The sequence below is a fragment of the Aythya ferina genome (genome assembly GCF_964211825.1).
Source record: "Aythya ferina genome assembly, chromosome: 1".
Classification (NCBI taxonomy): domain Eukaryota; kingdom Metazoa; phylum Chordata; class Aves; order Anseriformes; family Anatidae; genus Aythya; species Aythya ferina.
The window spans coordinates 24,673,135-24,687,015 of record NC_140296.1 but is presented as its reverse complement, the minus strand read 5'-3'; the positions used below and the strand labels follow the sequence as shown (position 1 = coordinate 24,687,015).

At 34.6% G+C, this 13,881-nt stretch overlaps 1 protein-coding gene across 10 annotated transcripts in view; it reads right to left on the bottom strand.

Moving 5' to 3' along the window:
* Nucleotides 1-13,881, bottom strand: part of NBEA (neurobeachin) — a 522,340-nt gene that overhangs the window by 395,064 nt on the left and 113,395 nt on the right. For all 10 annotated transcript variants that reach the window (XM_084537470.1, XM_084537471.1, XM_084537462.1 and 7 more), the window contains exons 7-8: nucleotides 3,753-3,872; nucleotides 443-589 (exon numbers count right to left, since the gene is read on the bottom strand). In XM_084537470.1, the coding sequence (XP_084393596.1) occupies nucleotides 443-589; nucleotides 3,753-3,872 (267 nt within the window). The remainder of the gene's footprint in view (nucleotides 1-442; nucleotides 590-3,752; nucleotides 3,873-13,881) is intronic.

The following is a 13,881-nucleotide window of genomic DNA, read 5'->3' as shown; positions in this document are numbered from 1 at the left end:
TACTTCAGCAGAACTCTTTAAAACTGTGTATTTGAACAGAATTGGCTTATTATGCTTTGTTCAATGTTAATCTACTTTAACTCAGTTCTTAAACACAAAACAGGAGAGAGGAGGAAAGTTTTTCCCCAGCCATTTATTTAGTACTCAAACACAAAATTGCTCTAATTTGATTATGACTCAAATTTATAAAAAATCACATATAATCATGTTTCAGCTATTTTTTAAAGCAATTACTTGCATCTTTCAAAAAGCTGGTAGAAATTAAGAACAGTTAGGAAACTTGACAAAATCCTTATCTTCTGCTGAAAACAAATCACACAGCTCTATATGACCCCAAGAGAAATATCTACATTTACATATAGCTTCCAACTATATCTATCAAGTATTGTCCAGCAGTTATTTTCAGTTTTACAAAACAATGTTTTTTAAGATCCATTATTACCTTATAACCAGGTCCTAACTGATGTATTGCAAAAATCTGTGCTGGGTTGAGTGCTTCTGTGAATACATACACTGCTCCAAGCTGGCCACAGAACACTCGATTAGCATCAGCAGTCTCCGAAGAGCCAAGAAAACATTTGTCATAGCTCTATATCAGAAAGAGGCAATGATAATGAGCTTTAGTTACACAAACTATATAATGAAATACTATCATGTACAACTACTGGAGCTAAAAATAAATGGAGACCGTAATTAAAAATTTTTGTAGTGATAAATTTCATTTTGAGTATCTTAACATGTATTATTTTATGGGTTGGTATTACAGTGCTGTTATGACTGGCTATTAGAATTTCTTTTTTATTAATCATTTAACATACAACAGAGAAATTTAGAATGGCAAAATACACTATTCTTTCACTGTTGTGCTAAAATAGCTAAACACATGTGGCAGAAAAACAAATACATTTTTTTTTCTAGTTTGCAACTGGTGCACAGTTCTATGACCACATCTTACAGTGATGTGATTTGAACTTAAACTCCCCTTCTGACTTCTTCCACAATCAGAGAAGTCACTATTTTCTGTTCTTTCTTCTCACATCTACCCTTCTATATGCACAAAGACCTTCTGCAGTTCTCCATCTGTCCATTTTCTATTATTTCGTATTTGAAGTGTGGCTTTTTTTTTTTTTTTTCCTTCCCAAGTTAAATTTATTTTGCAAGAATTAGGTTAAGTTCTTCTGGTGCTTTGAAGAAAAAAGGCTTTTAGATCAAATGAAATTTAGAACTTAACCATCCAGAATAAAGATCTGAGAAATTAGGAAAAAAGATGCAGCACAAGAGGACTACATCGACAGCATAATGATCTTTGGCCAGGATCTCTTAGTTTCCTTGCCATGTGTACTTTATTTAATGAAAACAAGGAATGGGCCTCACTTTTTGAGACAAATTAAACTACTGTAATCTGCATTAGGAAGCCTGCTGGAGTTCCAGAAGCATTTGGACAGTGCTCTCAGATACATGGTTTGATTTTTGGGTGGTCCTGTGCGGAGCCAGCAGTTAGAGTCAAGGATCCCTAAAGGTCCCTTCCAACTCAGGATATTCTATGATTCTATGACATCATCAAATTTGTCTTCAATTTAGTATCTGAGCAAAAAATCTTCCACAAGACTTCATTAACCCCCTAATTCTACATCTTGAACAGCTTTATGCTTTCTCTGATGTCTTCCCATAACTGGGGGAAAATCCCTAATCTAAAATCCATAATAATCAACTCTTCCAATGTAACATTCATCTCTAAATGCTATTTGATCTCTTATAATCAACTGTTTAATGTACTGATCAGCTAGTAATTGTACACATTCAATTATTTGTGTTATGTGTTTTCATGCATTTAATTTAATCTTTTTTGTCATAATCTCTAACTATAAATAGTCCTTGGAATAAAAACATTGAGTTATGTGACACACAACTAACAATAAACTTTTTATAGCTTTTATATTTTATTAAATAGCATTAATGAAGATGGAGTTAACCGAGACATCTTCAATGTCTGCACATATGAAAACTGTAGACTGAAGTATTGGATACAAGAGGTAAATGTCACATAATGAAAAATGACACTAAAATATAAAAAAAAACTGTAATGTGAGCTCTATTGGAGGGGAATAAATCAGTTCGCAGTCTTTTCCAAGACAAAATCTATGCTTGAGAGAAAATGTAACTCAGTCAGTCCCTTAACTTTAAACTCAATAAGGCAAATCTATTAAATTAATCTGAAAAGTATATAATCCAAATGAGTTTTATCCAGTGGTAACTTTGACACAGTGAGCATCTGAAAAGTTTTATCTTTATTATATTTCGTGTTTTCTTCATCATTAGGTGTACAGTCTCATTCATTCCATCATAGAAGAAAGTGGACTCTTTTTTTTTTTTTTTAAAGCATAGATAGATTTAATTAAAATAATTTATAATCCAAAAATACTAAATCTGATACATTTCCTGTAAGAATGTACTGTTAACATAACTTGAACTCTGTTCAATTAACATTTAGTTGTATTTACAGGTATACATGCAATCTCTTCCAGGTAAAAATTACTCATTTCTGCCTGTGGTACAAGCAGACACAAGAACACTGTATTCACTTGTTCTACACAACTCTGCGTGTCTCAGTATCTTTTTATTGGTAGTCTCCATAGTCTCCCTATTGGTCATCCAAGCCAATAAAATTCAAAATACAAAATTGCAACTTTGTAGTACTTAATTTGTACTTGCTAACAACATTAATTAAATATTAAACCCTTAATAATTAAGGACATTAATTAATAATTAAGCACAGCATTTTTAATACTAGGCAACTGCCTATGAACTAATCCAAGTCAAACAATGAAAGAGGCAAAATATGCTTGCTACTGGGATATAGATGTACGAAATCAGACTTTGTTTAATGCCATAAATTTTCTTACGCTTCTCCGTGCTTCTGTTTTCCAGCTTTAACTTTTTTTTTCTCCTTAATCTCTGTTTGTCTCATTGCTTTAATATGGTAAATTCTTCATAGAAGAAATTATCTCTCACAATATTTATATATATATATGTATATATATATATGTATTGTGCTTAAATCAATGGGACTCTGACTATGGTCCAGACTATTAAGTTCTACTGCAATTAAAAAAAAGTATATACTTAAAATCTAATGTTCAATCAACAAAAATATCACAGAAATCTTGTAATCATTAACAGATGTGTCTTCTTGAATAAAACAGAATTTAACATAATACAAAAATTATTGGCAGATACAAAAATACTTTGCAGCATACATATTCATTAGGCTGAATGAATCAGTTTTTCTTAAGGGTTTTCCTTAATCTACACATCTCAAATCTGTAACTCCACCATAACTTTCTATGGAAAAAGTGAAATATGAATCCATTGTTATCACTGTCCTCTAACAATATTATATATTAAAAACATTAACTATAACTGTCTCTCTAACAAAATCTCCACAGATTTCCTTAAAACAGCTTTGCAAAATAGAGCCCCAAATCCATTATAATCTAAAGGAAAAGAAAAAAAATACACAAAGAAACCACAGCAATATTAAATTTTATGAAACACATAACTAAGGCTTTTAAAGCTTAAAAAAAAAAAAAAAAAAAAAAAAAAAAAAAAAGAAAGAAAATTTGCAAAGATCTAGAGAAAATACTGTAGTTTTCTTTCTTTTTTCATTTACTTTTCATTTACTTTTTCATTTACTTAGGTGAACAGTTTGATGTACTGTGAAGGTATAAGAAAGGAAAAAAATAAAATCTTACATCATTTGTGTTAACATGCCAGGCCATGTCACCATAGGATACCAGCTGACCATTCACGTAACATCGTATTTCACTGTTTCTCCAGCGATTATAGATGTGTACAATGCTTATCATGTACCACTGAAACGAGACGGAAAATCAGTATATAGTGGCAGTTTTTGTGCTATAATACATAAACTTAATGAAAATAAGTGAAAAAGCTCATGAAGTTATATGACCAGATGAATCCTTACAAACACATAAGATTAAAAGTCAAGTCAGTGGAACTTCCAAGTCCACTCAGTAGAACAGTGCTCAGACATAACAATGCACCTACCAACATCTTTTTATGGGATATGAGCAAAGAATGCAATAAAATTAAAACACAATAAAATTTAAAAGATTATTACATTCCCTTCCTGAAAGCGTAATCTAAAAACATATGTGCTGTACACAAAATACAACTCAGGTCTCATCAGAAATCCATTTCTATGTGCCTTAACAAATTAACATCACACATCTCTGTCTTTTAATCTATCAGAAATTATTAAATAAAAAGAAAGAAAAAAAATCACCACAGCAGATTTTACAGCCCAGTTTAGCACCTCACCTCAATTGCTTCCTATTTTATAATCAAGGGGAGAAAGCATCTGAGTAAAACACTTCCAAGTACAACTATGGTAGTCTTTCAAATAATTTGTTCAACTAGAATCATTATGTCCATGATGAATTTTAAATGTAAATTGTAAAGTTTAAGAAGAAAATCTTAATTTTCCTTTAGAACCCAACCTTCAGAATAACCTAATCCTAGGAACGGTAATTTAATATTTTGTGATCTGAAAATCAACTCATACTTAACTATAATGGGCATCTATTCTTTCAAAACACATAAAAAACAGAAGAAAATGGACATTCTGGAGAGAGTTCGACAAAGAGCCATAAACGTGATGAAGTGATCAAAGCCTCTGACACATGAAGAGAAGCTGAGATATGGGACAGTTTAACTTCAAAAAGAGAAGGCTCAGGGACATTTTATTCATGTGTATAAATACTTAATGGGCAGGAAGTAAAGAGGGAATCAGAGATTTCTCAGTAGTATCTAGTAACGGGGTAAGAGGCAACAGGAGCAAACTGAAATACTTGAAATTTCATTTAAACATAAGTAAGAAGGCTGGCAGTAAGGGTGGTTGTACAGTAGAGCAGTTTGTACAAACAGGCTGTGAAGCATCTCTTCCTTGGAGGTGCTCAAAACCTGACTGGAAACACCTAGAGCAGCCTAATCTAGTTGCCACTTCCCTGAACAGGGAAGGACTACACATAATGAACAATTACTCACTTGGTCAGAATTCAAGCCAATTTATGAGCATCTCAAAAGACTGATCATAGTGATTTTTTAAAATTTATTTTTTCAATTAACTGCTTAAACTGAATATATGGACTTTAACTTTCCCTTTTGAGTAAGGCTGCAGTTGTTTCAGTTGTAGTTATAGTAGCAGTCTTGTATATGTTATCATCTGGACTTACCAGGTACAAATGCTCATTTATTATGTTAATATATTATTATTTGAAATAGTCATTTACAATTTATTTGCTTTCTCTTTCTTGGCACATTTTAATTATTACTTTTTGACTGTTATGTTTAGCTTTTTTTTTTTTTTAAAAAAAAAAAAAAAAAACACACTTCTATGTCACTGGAGATTTATTTTAATAAGCTTGTTTTATGATTATGCCACTACTTTTCAGAATATTTAGTAAACACATCTTCATGAAAAAAGGTATATCCCTCCTCCTCCCATGGGATTCAGTCCAACTATGAAAGGGCTTCAAAAGTAGTGCTACAGTTTCAAAGCTAGAATAAAGCTGAACTAGTTATGCAGCAAAATACTCATATCTGTATGCGCTTTACTAACAAATTGCCACCCTTGGAAAATAGCACTTCAAATACTCTGAAGAGATGCAGCCCCACATGATTTACCACTTTGGCAAAAGGTTTAAGTTTAGTTTAAACCTCCATAAGCATTAATTTGTGTCATTTTGTGTGATTTTTATACTATTGTATGTAAAAAATTTCAATATCCAAAATGAACCGCATTTCTAGGCCTATGCTCCACATCCTCCTAAAAGAATACTTATGAGGCTGTCTCAGACAGCCTCATAAGTAAACAAACATAACAGAAGTCCCTAATACAGAAACTGCGTTACTTCGTTTGACTCTAGTTGCTTTCTTTTTCTAGTTGCTATGAGGTTCTCCGAAGTAGAGAACCTCATAAACAAAAGCCAAGCTAATAAACAAACTCAGATCATATTTACTGAATGATCCAATCATAAAAATCTGTGAAAACCAAAGTTCACTTAGATACCTACTATAAGACAGTCACCTACAATTCTTACATAAGGAGTGCATCAAGTTGAATACTTGTAGGCATTAAATACCATTCTCCAAGTCTTAGCTACACCTGCACAATAATTTGCTGCAGGTGCCTTTTTCTTGTTCAGCTGACTAGATTAGATGGCTAACCTTTTGGAAGAACTCACCTCCTAAGAGCTAATCAAAATAATCTAGGTAGCTTTTACAACACAATAAACACGAATAGAAAAAAATATTCCTTTCCTCCTTCACCTTCTGTTCTGCCTTGGTAAGAAAACATATTTGTTTGTTCTTCCATATGTTTGTTCTTCCATAAGAAACAAAGTAAAAGAGAGAATTTCATGTATGTAAAGTCTGAACTGTCTCACTAAATCACTGATGGTTTCAATCATTTAAATTTCCTTCCTTGTTGACTTGTTTTACAATATAAAACAGCTGTCAAGAAGTTAGAGAAGCTATCCTCTAAGTGGTTGAGGTGGTCTTTCTCTTCTACACCAACAATACTCTCATCTATAATATTGTGCCATACTATCATCATCTTTATAAAATACTGAATCAGTTATTTGTCATGAATTTTCAACTTGTTGAAAAAATACTTCACAGAATGCATTTAGTTTGGACATACAAATGTTGCGAGGACATTTGTTGTCGACGGAAGGAAGACACAGACGCTCAATATGAGTGATCAGTGAACTTCGATTTATTGGATAGCTCAGTCGTCTTTTATCTAATTCAATATAATTAGCTCATACATATTGCAAAAGCTAAGCTCATGATTGGTTAGTGCATTTCTCTATTTTATCAGCTAGTTTCTCACTCCCATCAACCGAAATAACACAGTTAGTACTTTCCCAAACCACCAACAGATATCATGTTCTTGTACCTGAAACCTCCCTGAAACCTCCCAGATTTTACGTACTTTCTCAGACTCATTTACGCACTTTCTCAGACTCATATGAGTGTCCTGGTTTCAGTTAGAACAGAATTAATTTTCTTCCTAGTAGCTGGTGGAATGCTATGTTTTGGCTTAGGATGAGAAGAGTGCTGATAACACCCCGATGTTTTAATTGTTGCAGAGCAGTGCTTATACCAAGCCAAGGACATCTCAGCCTTTTGCTCTGTCCTGCCAACAGGCAGGCTGGGGGTGCAGTAAGAGCTGGGAGGGGACAGACCCAGGACAGGTGACCCAAACTAGCCAAAGGGGTATTCCATACCATCTGACGTCATGCTAAACAATATATAGGGGTGGCTAGCCGGGGGGAGGGGGCCGGACTGCTCGGGGTTAAGCTGGGCATCGGTCAGCGGGTGGTGAGCAATCGCATTGTGCATCACTTGTTTGTACATATTATTATTACTTTCCTATTATCACCATTGTAACATTATTGTTATTATTGTTATTATTATTTTGTTATTATTATTTTCCTGTCTTATTAAACTGTCTTTATCTCAACTCACGGGCTTCACTTTCCATTTCTCTCCCCTGTCCCAGAGAGGGAGGGGGGAGGGTGAGCGAACGGCTGCGTGGTGTTTAGCTGCCAGCTGGGTTAAACCACGACAATGAGCTGCATTCGATACTTTGTTAGCTCGCGACCTCCTAGTTGCTCAACATTCACATGACCTACTTCACTTAACCATTCCTCCACATACAAATGAAGCATGTTAACGATATATTTGACAAATTTGTCTTCTGCCCTCTGATTTAATTAAGAAGTTATAATTTTCACCTGTTCTCCTAAGTACCCTGTAGTTATTTGGACAATTGAAAATATTGTAGGCAGATCCTTTATCTTTTTCTTTTCTTCCTAGTGAGAAACATGTCAAGAAACTTTTACCAATTTGTCTTGCAGACTCAAAATGAACTACTTCATATTTACTCTTGAGAAGTTAAGTGATACATTCTACTAAGCATGACTTAAAAATGCAGCCCTGATCAATTTCACTCATTAAGAATGGAACCATAGTATATGTAACATTATTTTACAAATATCAATAACCATTTTTCAACTTGAATCATTGAACTTCTTACAGCTTCTACCTTAAAAAAAAAAAAAAAAAAAAAAAAAAAAAAAAGGTAAAAACAGGTATAAAACATTTTGTATTACAACAAATTTATTGATCCTACATGCATATAAATAAATATTTTATATTCACTTCTCCATAGAAAATGTCCCCTTCACATGTACCATTCTTCTGCCTCTTTCAATTGGATACAACTCCCTGTAACTTGTAAAGTTAATGATTCTTAAACACATAGTTTAAATCACAAGCAAGTTCTTTTCAATAAAAGTAGCTATTAAACTTTTGAAGAAATAGGAGTGTTTAAACTTCATATTAGTTACACACTGAAAGCCTTACTTTCGCTTGCCACTTGAAGCATGTAAATGAGTAATTTGGAGTCAAACAGTTTTTTCTTGCATTTGTTGGAAACTGCAAAGGTAGCCCTGAAATAGACTGTGTTACAAAGATGGCAAGCAGTCTAGCACTTATATCCTTCATTACTTAAAAAACAAACAAACAAACAACTGAATACATATATGTTATATATTAAAAACTCCCTGTATAAATCCATAACTTCCTCAAAACAGTTCTCAAGACTCTCCGCTGTTAATGGATGATATTTTTGTATTAAGTATGAAGTAAAATGATGCAGATTTATTCTTTTTATTTATTTATTTATTTATTTTCTTAGGGAAATAAAGTACTTTTAGAAAATTAATATTATACTTCTTTGCAAAGATTTCTCTGTCCCTCATCAAATAACAACTAAGGACATACCCAACTAACTTGTATCCATATATTTTTTTTAATTTCTCAACACAATACCTTAGTACAGGTTTCTGATTCACTTGGTGACTCACTCTCTGAGGCAGGTTTAACAGATACAGATCTTACTAATATAAAAATTTCCCTCTCTGTATCAGAGGAAATAAAAGTAAAAACATTTTTGCTTGTTGCTTTTGAAATGAGAGAAGGCACATAATTAGAAATAAAAAAGCATGCAGCAAAATATATATTCTCAATAATCTTTGCAGTAGTCCTTAAACTGAGTTGCATTTTTTATATTTTTATTTTTATATGCATATTAGAATGCACATTTTTCCACATCTGTTTTCCAGGTCTTTAAAAATGTATTTTCACTTTTTCCACTTAAAAACTTACAGTTAACAGGAGGGTAAAAAAAATCCTACTCATTGTACAATAGTACATAAGATTATATCACTTCCTTCATGTCCAAGTAAACAGATTTATTGGGTCATACTAGATTAAGGACATACCACTGCAGCTTTGTCTTCTGAAGTCACGTGTGACCTGCCTAATTATTTTTTTCCAAGCAAAAATGAACAAAGTAATTTTTGTGGGCTGAAATTTTGTAGACCCCAGGGAGGAAAAATATTTTCCCTTTTGTAGGAAGACTATATTTCACAAAGGAACACCTCAATAAGTTCAGCAGAAAATTAATCACTGAGACCCCTGAAATTTAACTTGACTAAGCTAAGTGCAAACCATGCAACTACTTTTAGTCAGTGCTTTAGTCAATGCTTCTTTTCTGAATCTTCCACGTCACCTAACAAAAATATGTTAGATGAAAAATTCGTCCTCTTTCATTCAAAGTTTATTCAACAATAATCTCCACTTAGTGATGATGATGATTTTCCTGAGATGAGACATTCTTTGCAATGGCATTATTAAAAATTGTATATTTTATAGCTATTTACTTATATTTACAATTACTTCTGTAATAATCTGATAATGATAACCTCCAAGTTCTGTCCACATATATTCTATGATTTTTTTCCTTTTACAATGCTTTAAGAGCATTTCAGACAACATACCAGTCTGCAAGCTGGTGTGCAGCTTGTCCCGTTGTGTGTAGAATAAACTTAATAGATGATCCATTTGTTTGGAAACAAATAGCTCATTAATCTTCTGTTGCAACACTGTCCACAGATCCCATAACATGAGCAATACCATCTTTTGATAGCATTGGTGTGCATGTCAAGCTTTATTTAAAAAAAGCAAAAACCCACAGATTTTATCATTTTACTATTTTTTTTTATTTGCATGGTAACCAGCATTCCTTGCATATGCATTTTCTTTTAGTCGAAATCTCCTTCCTGTCATGCATTTTTTTTGAATCTTTAGCATAGCTACTGCTTCAGAGCACTATTTACATCTGTTGCTCCGATCTCCAAGGCAAGCTCTAAAAAACACATTGAATTTGTTTTTGCGTGTAGCGCCTCTGACAAATGAAGACGGAGAACTGGTAATGACAGATGGGGAAAAGGCAGAGGTACTTCTTTGCCTCGGTCTTCACTGGTGGTCAGGCTTCCCAGATCTCCTGTCCCCAAACCTCTAGGCAAGGGCTGGGGGAGCCCACTGTAAGTGAAGAGCAAGTTCAGGACCTCTTGATGCAACTTAACAAGTACGAGTTTATGGGCCTTGATGGCACGCATCCAAGGGTCCTGAGGGAACTGGGTGCTGCAGTCGCCAAGCCACACTCTATCATAATTGAAAAATCATGGCAGTCAGGCAAAGTCCCCAGTGACTGGAAAAAGGGAAGCATCACTCCCATTTTTAATAGGGTAGAAAGGAAGACCTGGAGAACTACAGACCAGTGAGCTCCACCTCTGTGCCTGTCAAGATCATGGAACGAATTCTCTTGGAGGCAATGTTAAAGCACATGCAGGACAAGGAGGTCATCCAGGACAGCCAGTGTGGCTTCACAGGTAAATCATACCTGACCAATCTGGTGGCCTTTTATGATGGAGTAACTGCATCAGTTGACAAGGGAAGACCAATTTATGTCATCTCCTTGGATTTCTGTAAGGCCTTTGACATGGTCCCATATGACATCCCAGTCTCTAAACTGGAAAGATACGGATTTGAAGGGTGGACCAGCTGGTGAAGAAAGTGGCTCAATGGCCATACACAGTGTCCAGGTGGAGGCTGGTGACAATCAGTGTTCCTTGGTCTGTCTTGGGACTGGTGCTTTTCAATATCTTCATCAATGACATAGATGATGGGATTGAGTGCAACCTCAGCAAGTTTGCAGATGACATCAAGCTGAGTGGTGCAGTTGATACCAAAGAAGTAAAAGATGCCATTCAAAGGGACTTGGACAAGCTAGAGAAGTGAACCTAATGAGGTTCAACAAGTCTAAGTGCTGAACCTGGGTTGGGCAAATGCCAGACATGAGCACAGACTAGGAGAACTCATTGACAGCAGTCCTGTGGAGAGGGACTTTGGAATTCTGGTGTACGAAAGGCTCAACAAGAGCCAGCAGTGCATGCTTGCAGCCCAGAAGGCCAACTGCATCCTGGGCTGCATCAACAGAGGTATGACCAGCAGCTGGTGGAGGGAGGGCATTGTCCCCATCTACTCTGTCCTCATGAGGCCCTTCCTGGAGTGCTGCATCCAGGTCTGGGGCTACCAGCACAAGAAGGAGGGGGAGCTGTTAGAGCAAGTCCAGAGGAGGGCCACAAAGATTTTCAGAGGGCTGGAACAACTCTCCTGTGAAGAAAGGCTGAGAGAGCTGGAGATGTTCAGCCTAAACAGATGGCTCTGGGGAGACCTCATCGTGGCTTTTCAATACTTAAAGGAGTCTAATAAAAAGGATGAAGAGGGACTCTTTATTCAGGTGGATAATTATAGGACAAGGGGGAATGGTCTTAAACTGAAGACAATACATTTAGACTAGACATTAGGAGGATATTCTTTGCTGTAAGGGTAGTGAGGTAGAGAAGCTGTGGATGCCTTGTCCCTGGAGGTGTTCTATGCCAGGCTGGATGGGGCCTCGGCCAACCTGATGTACTGTCATCCTTGTCTATGGCAGGGGGTTGGAGTTAGGTGATCTTTAATGTCCCTTCCAACCTGAGCCATTCTATAATTCTATGATTTTCTTTAGTTGCATACATGTATGCACACACAAGTGCCTGTACACACAATTTGTCCCAGCTCCACAACTAATCCCATAAAAAAAATTCTTTTGCCTCCTGCACTTGGATTAACTAAATTTACATCTTACATTATTATTTCTTTGTACCGAGTATTGTTCAAAAAATGGTTTACTCCTTTTGTCATATTTATCACTAGTACGAATCTAGATATAACAAGCTTTGAAAAGCTACATTACTCCTTATAGTTTGATTGATACTAGACGCAAATAGATGCTGAAATACCATCCCACAATAGATGATGACAAACTGAAAGTTAAATTCATATTGCATTCACATTGACAGGAAAATCAAGTTTTTTTGAGCTTCTTGCTCTCTCAATTTATATCCTTCTCATCCCTGTATTTTAACAAATATCAATTATCTTACCACATGACAATTTAATTTCTTTAAGGCCTTCAGAGGAGTAAAATGCTTTAAGTTCTTGGGCAATCCACATACTGGTGTATACGGTTATCAAATGGCTCACAAACCTGCTCTTATGCACAGTAAGAATCCTCCAACAGAACTTGGAGACAAAACATGTAGTGCAGTACTGTACTACTTTGTCCAAAATATGTTTATTTATTTATTTTCTAATAATTTCTTTCATTATTTTTTTCTAGCTTCTGCCTCATTTTGATAGTTTAGAAACCAGGCAGAAGTAACAAATATGTAATTCTAAGTAATGGACAAAGCCTTTTGTATCATTTTCCATCACCCACTGTTTGGCAAAATACATTACATACCATAATTAAAATTTTGGCAAATTTCATATTCAAGTTCCTATAGAACTTCACAGTGCCTACTGTATGGTCCTGACAACTAATTACTCTTTCTTATATTGATTTCTATACCTCTTCATCTGAAATTTCAATTTGAAACACTTCCTCTGACTCATTCCCATTGTCTTGTAGTAAACAATGATGCAATTAATTCATTTAGCCTTTTTGTTACAACATTGTTCTTCAAAGGCTCCTGTTATGCATTAGTCATATGACTGTCCTTATGGAGTAAAAAAAAATATATTCTTCTCATTTCACATATAATTTGCTATAACATACTTTTCTACGCATTCTTTACTTTGATGCAACTTACATCTTCTGAAAGATTTTCTTTTGTTTACAATAGTCTCTGCTTTGCTATTTATCTGTGTTCAGATACATTCTGATGAGCTTTTAAGCTTCCCATTGATTTTTTTTGGACTAAGTGTATATTTGTTCAGCCTTCTGTATATTTGTCTTTAAGAAATAGCTTCAACACTATCAAACTCTTCCATCTTTTAACTGCTTCCATCTTTTTAACTTCAAATTAGAAAAACTTTTTTCTAATGTTTTTATTTTTTTTTAAAAGCAGTGAAGTGTTTTTGTTTGTTTGTTTGTTTTGTAGTTCCTTTAAAATAAAAATATCCCACATATCTAAGTGCATTCTGCTTTTTTTTTTCTTTTTTTTTTTTTTTTTTTTGTGTGACCAAGTCAAGCGAGATGCAGCTCTTGAGTTTTCTAAAAGTTTCAAAAAGAAATAAATCCAAATGTTGCTGACATTTAGAAGTTTGAATTCTCATCTCAGTAATACGTCACCCAGTTCATATCAAAGTAAGATAAGCTTCTCTTTATGTTTCCTAGTCCATTACCTATGTTATAACCATCCTCATTATGTTATTAAATTTGAATAGCATGTTTTCTCTACTTAGTGATTTTCAGCATTCAGAAACTCATTTATTGTTACAGTGAATTTATTTACCTAAACTGGTATTATTATTAATGTCTTTAATACAGGACTTCACTCCTAACTGTAAGTGCAATTTTAAATGAGCATCCACTGACACTCGTTAAAGTTGGGGTTGGAC